Below are 8,772 nucleotides of genomic sequence, written 5' to 3'. Positions count from 1 at the left end.
CTGGGAGGGAGGGAGGGTGAGAGGAGCAGGGTGGGGTCCGAGCTCCCACAGTGGGATGCTGAGAATCAGGAGGTGAAGCCAGCAGAGGACAGCCGTCTCCTCCATTTGCTTCAGTGGGACCACACCCCTCACCGTGATCTGCTTTCACATCCTGTATCCCACTGGCTGGGAATGTGGAAATGGCCAAAACACACCCATGTTCTCTGGTCTGCAGGGTCTCAGGGAGGCAGAAGCTGTAGGCTCAAGGCAGGGCTGGGCGCCTCAGGCCCCGGCAGAGTCAACAGTGGACTTGGGGGCCAGAGAGACTGAGCTCTGTGTCTTAGCCACAAGCTACAAGCCTGGGACGAGTCACTTTCCTCTCATCTGTGTCTCAGTTTCCACATCTGTAAACACAGCTAAGAACTCTGCCTCATAACATATAGGAGAGGTCGTTTGTGAGTGGGCCTGACACCCAGCAGGCCTGAAGGACGAAAGCGTGGCAGCCTTTCTTGGGGGCAGGGCCAGCACAGGCTAAGAGGATCCCCTAGCCCTGAGTTCAAACTCCAGCTTTGCAGCTCGCTTGTCACCTGACCTTGGCCAGGGCACCTTGGGTCCCAGGTTATGCATCTGTAAAGCTGGGATGATAAGGGACTTCCCTGGCCATCCAGGGCACCTTTGGGTCCCAGCTTCCCCATCTGTAAAGCCAGGATGATAAGGGACTTCCCTAGAGTTCTGTGCTTCCACCGCAGGGGGTGCAGGTTCTGTCCCTAGTTGGGGAACTAAGATCCCGTGTGCCCTGCAGGGTTGCAAAAAATTAAAAAAAAAAAACAAAGAGGGTATGATGACTAGAGCACCAGGGTTCCTGAGAAGCAGGTGCAGGTCAGTCCTGTGCGACCCCCTGGGCATGGTGCTTGGTGCACGGTGGGCACCCTACATGCTTTCTGATTCCTTTCCTCTCTTCCCCCAGGAGCAGAACATCCCACCCAGGTGTCACACAGCATCACGCTGGATCCAGAGTGGCCTCCACCACCCCCAGGGCCCCTTGTCAGACCCAGCCAGGGCCTCACCCGTGGGCATCAGCTCCATGACCAGCTTGGGGTAGGCGATGTTGGAGCAGCCGATCTCAGCCCCGCAGGCCCGCAGGCACTCGGCTGGCACCACACAGCCCACGTCATCTGCAGGAGAAGGATCCTCAGTGTCCCCGGCCTGCCTGCCACCCTGGGGTGGGCAAGGAGCCTGGCTGGACCTGCTCTGTTACCACCTGCCATCAGCTGCTGCTCAGCCCTGAGCCTCAGTTTCCCGGCCAGGGTGACAGACAAGGAGGGGGCCAGTCTTGGAGCACTATTCTGTCCCTAGACACCCTCTCTCCCTGCCTTTCTGTCCATCACCATGAGCCTGTCGATACCCACGACGCTGGCTCCCTGTCCCCACGTGGGGCCGGGGCTCCCCTGCAGGGCTGCCTGCCCAAGCAGTGGTCAGTGGTCAGTCTACCATCTGCCGTCTCCCTCCCCCTACCTCCTGCCCCCAGCCCTTCTCCCCAGAGGAGCAGGTGAAGGCCCTCCCCTCAGACTGTCTCCAGCAGCTTCCAAAGGACTCTTCAAACAAGAATGGAGGCCCCTCCACAAGACTCGCCAGACGCCAGGCTCCTCCAGGCTGGTCTCCTTCTGCACACTCCTCTCATGGTGTTCCAGCCTCCCCCCGACCCAACCTCCCTCTCCCAAGCCTTCCCACGGGCTGCTCAAAAGTCATCTCCTCCATCTGGGCCATAAGGATGGAACCCAGGTTTCGCTGCTGACATTCCCCATGGCGGAGACAGCACCCACTGCATGCCCTCTGAGTGGACGTCCAGGGCCTCGACCCAGATCCGGACTGAATCTGAAGTCTCCGCCTCCCTTCCAGCACCATCGGCCCTGACCCCTGGGTTTTCAGCGGTGGTGGGGGCAGGGAGGGGGGCAGAGGTCAACAGAGAGTGACCTGCGCTCAGGGAGAACAGGCAACGGGAATGCAGCTGCTCGGCACAGGGGTCTGTTTGGGGTCAGAATGTTTCCACGTGTAGCATCGACGTTTCTGTCACTGAGCCCTCCTCATGGACCGAGCGCTCCTGGGTTAAGATCCCTACTTAGATGCCCAACCCACCACGGAGGGTTTCAGGTCTCCTCCCTTGAGCCAGTGGGACTGGAGTAGCATCACTCTGCCCCCACGATCCTCGGCCTGTCTCCAGCCCAGCCTATCCTGAGCGCCAGGCTCCTAGGACATCTGTACCGACAGCCCCCACTTCCAGTGCACCAGCCCCCAGCCCATGGGGGCTCCTCCCGTCACCTGCCCCCTCCACTGGGCTCCCTCCACCTGCTGCTTTGTCTTCTCACTGGCCCTCTTCCACCCTCTGCAGCCTCATCCTTTCAGAGTCATGGCTTTGCTCTTGTCACTTCCTTGTCAGGAGCCCCCTCCCCAACTCTGGAGCCCATGGTTTCCTGGAAAAAAAATTCCTTTCCACGACATTCAGACAGTCAACATTCAAGGCCCTGGACAGCTGGGCCCAGGTCCTGTCTTCCCAGCACCCGTGCCGGCCACCCTGACCTGCTTGTATTTTCTCACACACACCCAGCACCCGACGCCTTTGTGCCTGGGCAGACGCGGCTGGGCTGCCTCCTCCCACTGCTCCTGCTCCATCCCTACCCTTGTTTGCCTCCGGCTTCACGCCTTGTTGCAAAGGACTAGCTCTCGGAGGCTTTCCATAACTGTCCCCCAACCCCTCCCAGGCAGAGCAGCTTCCTCCCAAGGCCTCCTAAAGCCCAGGCTTGAATCACAATTATTTGTTTGCATATTTCACCTCCTCCACCAGACTGGGAGCTCCCCAAGGGCGGACACTGGCTTTGAATCACCTCCGCTCCCAGGTATCACCCAGTCCAGGGCTGGGCCCAGAGAAGATAGTCTGTGAACATCTGTGAATGAATGAGTGAGTAAATAAGTGAATGGCTGGAGGAAGGGGAAAGGCACAGAAGGCCAGAAGGAAAGGGAGAAAGGAGCCCATGAAGCCCTAGGGGGGAGTTCAGGCACTGTTTGATCCAGCTGCCTTGCCCACCACTGTGCAGATGTGAGAACTCAGGACCAGAAAGGGCATAACTTGCCTAGGACACATAGTCAGACCCAGGATACAGCCCGGGGTCCCCTGGAGGGACTCTGGGTCCAGGTGAGGGCAGGTGACTGGCCCCTCCCAACAGGTTCTGGACTTGGCCTGGCCGGCTCTGGCACCTGGAGGACTCAGCCCTCCCGGAGGGACGGATGAAGAGTCACAGCCACATAATGGCTTGAAAAGCCCGAGTCAGGAGATTCTGCCCAGGTTTATTCAGCCTGTCGCAGCCCACTGCAGGCTCCCAGGATGGGGCCCTGCCTCTGGGCACCTCAGGGTTTGTGCTGAGCGTCAGGAAAGAACAACCTCTCTTTTGTGACAGCAGCAGAGGTGTCGTCGCCAGCTAAACACTGGCCCCCATTTGTGCCAACTCAGGACTCAGCAGCCCCAGGCCGAAGGCAGGGCCAGGGGCCTGAGTGAGAGGCTTTGGCCTTGTCTGGTGCTGGACTCTGCAGGCCTGTGGGGGTGTCCCCACTGGCTCCACCTTGACATCAGCACCCCCACCCAGTGGAGGCCACGCTGGAGGCCTGAGGGCTGCCTCCCTCTCTGCCCTCCATGTCCTCCCTCCCTTCAGCCAGTGCCAAGTCCAGTCACTAGGCTTGGGGACTGGGGGGCTGTACCACCTAGCCCCTGTAACCCACGCCCTGTGGGAACTTCTAAGTCCATCAGTCTGGCCACACTCCTTCCTGCTCACAGCCTCCTGGGGCCCCCATCACCCACAGGAACGACCATGGAGCTCTAGCTGGGCACTACAGCCTCTTGCTCACGTGACCACCCTAACTACCACCAAAATGTCACCCACAACTCCAGGCCTCTGTGTCTGCTGTTCCCTCTCCCTGGAATACTCTTCTGAAACCCAGGGAGCTCCTCCTGACTCCTCTCGACTCTAAGGCATCACTCTCCAAGGGCGCCTTCCTGCCTCTCCAGAGACGCTACCGCAGGAGCCCCTTGGGGAGCCTGGGCCCCAGGCGTGCACAGCATAAGCTCACGCGTGGCAGGGTGTGGCTGTGTTTGTTGACTGACTGAATGACTCTCTTCTAAGCTGGTCACTTGACACACCACCTCAGGGAGTAAACAGGGTGCTCCCCACTCCCAGGCCAGCCTGGCTCATCCCTGGGAGCCAGTCTAGACCCTGATGTTGCAGGAGGAAGCGGAAGAAAAGCACACAGACCTGCGTTTGGGTCCAGTTCTCCCAAACCCATACTGTGTGCCTGCTCAGCCTATTCAGTCGTGTCCAGCTCTTTGTGGCCCCACGGACTGTGGCCCACCAGACTTTTCTCTCCCTGCAATTATCTAGGTAAGAATATTTAAGTGGGTTGCCATGCCCTCCTCCAGGGAATCTTCCCAACCCACGGATCAAACCTGTGTCTCTTACATCTCTTGCACTGGCAGGCAGCTTCTTTACCACTAGGCCACCTGGGAAGCCTCCCATACTGTGTGGTCCTGGGAAACTGTTCTCGGGCTCTTTGCTCCTTGGTAAAGCCCTTCTGGGGACATCCACAGCCAATGACTCAACCTAAACTTCACACCTCACACAAATATTAACTCAAAATAGACGACAGATTTAAGTGTAAACTATCAAACTTCAAGGAAAAAAAATAGGAGAATATCATCAGAACGTGGGGCAAAATGGAGAGTTTTTAGACTTAACATCAAAAACATAATTCATAAAATGAAAAATTGACAAAATAGAGTTCATCAAATCTAAAGCTCTGGGGATTTCCCTGGAGGTCCAATGATTAAGACTCTGAGCCCTCACTGCTGAGAGCCTGGGTTCAATCCCTGGTGGGGGAACTAAATTCCACAAACTGCACAGTGTGACCAAAAAAACCCCAAACAAACAAACAAAACCAAAAAGAAGAAAAACAAACAAACAAACTAAAGCTTTTGCTTTGTGTAAAACATCATCAGTGAAAAGGATGAAAAGAAAAGCTGCAGAAACAAATTCAATAAAGTCACAGGAAACAAGATCCATACTCAGAATCAGTTGTTTCTGTATGCCAAGAGTGAACTGTCAGAAAGAGAAATTCAGAAAACAATCTTATTCTTTTTTTAATGCTATTTACAACGTATAAAAAATTGCTATTCATTTATGTATTGTAAATATGCTGTTTACAATACATAAAAAATTTACAATAGCATAAAAAAATAAGATACCTAGGAATAAATTTAACCAAGGAGATGGAAGATCTGTACACTGAAAACTATAAGACACTGAAAGAAACTGAAGAAGACACACCAAAAAATGAAAAGATATTCCATGCTCACAGATGAGAAGAATTAATAGTGTTAAACTATCCATACTACCTACAGTGATCCATAGATTCAATTCAATCCCTATCAAAATTCCAATGATATTTTTCACAGAGATATTAAAAACCATCCTAAAATATCTGGATGGAACCAATAAATGGTCCTGAGTAGCCAATGGAATTTTTAAGAAAGAAAAACAAAGCTGGAGGCATCACAGGCCTTGATTTCAAACCAAATCATAAAGCTGTAGTAATCAAAACAGTGAGGTACTGGTGCCAAACAGACACATAGCTCCATGGAACAGAGTAGAGAGCCCAGAAGCAAAGAGAAAGTGAAGCTGTTAGCCGCTCAGTCATGTCCAACTCTGTGACCCCATGGCCTGCAGCCCACCAGGCTCCTCTGTCCATGGAATCCTCTAAGCAAGAATACTGGAGTGGATAGTCATTCCCTTCTCCAGGGAATTTTCTTGACTCGGGGATTGAACCCAGGTCTCCAGACTTGCAGGCAGATCTTCTCACATACATGGTCAATTGATTTACGACAAAGGAGTCAAGGATATACAATGGGGAAAGGATAGTTTTTGCAATCAATAGTGTTGGGAAAACTGGACAGTGACATGCAAAAGAATGAAACTGGACTCCTGTCTCACACCACATGCAGAAATCAGTTTAAAGTGGCTTAAAGATTTGAATGAAAACCAGGTACCATAAAACTCCTAGAAGCAAACATAGGTGGTAGCTCCTTGACATCAGTCTGGGCCATGACTTTTTGGATTTGACACCAGAAGCAAAGGCAAAAAAAAGTGAAAAGCAAAAACAAACAAATAAAACAACTGGGACTACATCAAACTGAAAAACTTTTGCACATCAAAGGACACAATCAACAAAATGAAAAGGTATTTTGAAGAATGGGAGAAAATATCTGCAAATTGTATATTTGATAAGGGGCTAATATCCAAAATATGTAAAGAATTCATGCAACTCAGTATCTAAGACTAAAACCCACAAACAAACCCCCAAAATCTGCTTTAAAGATGGGCAGAGGAACTAAACAGACATTTTCCCAAAGGAAACAAATGGCCAACAGGTATGTGTAAAGTACCTGTACAACATCACTAATCATCAGGGGAATGCAAATCAAAACCACAATAAGCTATCACTTCACACCTGCAAGAAGGGCTATTATAAAAACACAAGAGATAACAAGAGCTGGCCAGGATGTGAAGAAAAGGAAACATTTGTACACTGTTGGTGGGAATGTAAATTGGTGCAACCACTATGGAAACAGCATGCAGGTTCCTTAAAAAATTATAAACAGAACTACCATATGATTCAGCAGTCCCACAACTAGGTACATATTTTAAGGAAATGAAATCACCTCCTTGAAGAGACATTTGCACTCCTGCTCATTGTAGCATTGATCACAATAGCCAAGATACCTGAGAGTTGGACTATAAAGAAAGCTGAGCACCGAAGAATTGATGCTTTTGAACTGTGATGTTGGAGAAGACTCTTGAGAGTTCCTTGGACTGCAAGGAGATCCAACCAGTCCATCCTAAAGGAGATCAGTTCTGAGTGTTCGTTGGAAGGACTGATGTTGAAGCTGAAACTCCAATACTTTGGCCACCTGATGCGAAGAGCTGACTCACTGGAAAAGACCCTGATGCTGGGAAAGATTGAGGGCAGGAGGACAAGGGGACCACAGAAGATAAGATGGTTGGATGGCATCACCGACTCAATGGAAATGGGTTTGGGTGGACTCTGGGAGTTGGTGATGGACAGGGAGGCCTGGTGTGCTGCGGTTCATGGGGTTGCAAAGAGTTGGACACGACCGAGCGACTGAACTAAACAATACTTTTGATGAATGGATAAAGAAGATGTGACGCTCATATAGATATATATGAAAATATTCAGTGACTTCCCTGGTGGTCCAGTGGCTAAGACCACATTTCCAATGCAGGGGGTGTGGGTTCCATCCCTGATCAGGAAACTAGATCCCATGTGCTGCAGCCAAGGCCCAGTGCAATCAAATAAATAAAATAAATATTGGAAAAGAAAATATTATTCAGTTATGAGAAGGAAAGACATCCTGCCATTTGTAACAATGTGGATGGATCTCAAGGGTTACATGCTGAGTGAAATAAGCCAAAGAAAGATAAATACCATATGATATCCCTTACACGTGGAGGCTAAGAATGCCAAATCCATAGAAATAAAGACTAGAATGCCATGGAGTATCAGTCAGCAATAGAAAGGAATGAGCTACCGATATACGTTGACCCGAACGAATCACCAGAGAGTGGATCAGTGGTGGCCAGAGTTAGGGTGGAGATATTTGACTGCAGGGGGACAGTTCTCCACCTAGATCGTGACAGTTGTTACACAAACCTACGTGTGTGATGAGGGTGTACACACATGCACATAAACAAGCACACATAAGCTGCTGAAATCTGAACCAGCTTTCTGGCTGTGGTTATCGCACTGTGGTTATACAAGATGGCACCACTGGGGAAGACTGGGTGAAGAGTGCCTGCAAGCTCTCTGTTGGCTTTTCAACAGCTTCCTGTGATTCTAAAATTATGGGCAGGTAACTGCAGGGCTGGAGGCCCTTCAGCCCTGAGAGCCAGGACTCCCTTCATGAGCCCAGGGCCTCTGACCAGGGGAAGAACAAAAGGAGATGCCAAGGCCCAGAGACAGTCTTGAATGGGTCCCCAGCTGCAGAGGCCATTAGCCAGGCTTCAGGGCTCCCAGTGCTGTGCTCACCCCAGGGGCCGCCTCCCTCTCACATCTGACTGTGTGGGGTGGGGGTGGGGAGGCAGGTGTGTGTGCACCTACCTGGGAGGTGCTGGGGGCACCTGAAGGGGCACCGTGTTCAGACACAATGTGAAGCCCCCGGGCCAGGGCAGAGGGCAGGACCCCGTGATGGGACCATAGAGACACTGGGCCGGGAGGCAGCACCACCGCTGAGGGCAGCAGACCCAGGGGAGATGGCCTGACAGGCAGACCCGGGGGTGGAGAGGGTCCTGAGGTAGGTTTTCTAGGGCCTAGGCCTAGAGATGTCAACAGCCAACCCTCTGCATCACAGAGCAGTGTCCTCAGAGCCCCAAGCAGTCCGTGCATGGCTGGGAGGGGGTGGGAAGGCTGGGCCAGATGCCTGGCTGACTGGCTGTGGCACGCGACGGGGTGAGGGCTGTGGTTGGCAAGGTTTAATGGGCTTTGCTGTCCCCACCCTGGCAGCCTGCTTTCAGATGTGGTCCCCACACACCCCCGTCACCAGGGTCCCAAGCCCCAGGGACGCAGGGCAGAGAGCTGGGCCTGACCCCAGCCCACTGCTGCCCTCTCCGCCCTCCTCGCCCCAGCGCCTGGGAGCGGCTCATCATGCAGGACCAGTCCTGGGGGGTGGGGGGGGGG

General features: G+C 52.5%; 1 protein-coding gene across 1 annotated transcript in view; it reads right to left on the bottom strand.

Moving 5' to 3' along the window:
* SLC5A10 (solute carrier family 5 (sodium/sugar cotransporter), member 10) overlaps positions 1-8,772 on the bottom strand; it is a 56,067-nt gene that overhangs the window by 5,889 nt on the left and 41,406 nt on the right. Inside the window, exon 10 of the mRNA XM_010842915.1 lies at positions 1,047-1,154. Coding sequence (XP_010841217.1) covers positions 1,047-1,154 — 108 coding nt within the window. The remainder of the gene's footprint in view (positions 1-1,046; positions 1,155-8,772) is intronic.

The sequence above is a fragment of the Bison bison genome, unplaced genomic scaffold (genome assembly GCF_000754665.1).
Source record: "Bison bison bison isolate TAMUID 2011002044 unplaced genomic scaffold, Bison_UMD1.0 scf7180017864180, whole genome shotgun sequence".
NCBI lineage: Eukaryota > Metazoa > Chordata > Mammalia > Artiodactyla > Bovidae > Bison > Bison bison.
This window is presented reverse-complemented; position numbering and strand designations above follow the sequence as displayed.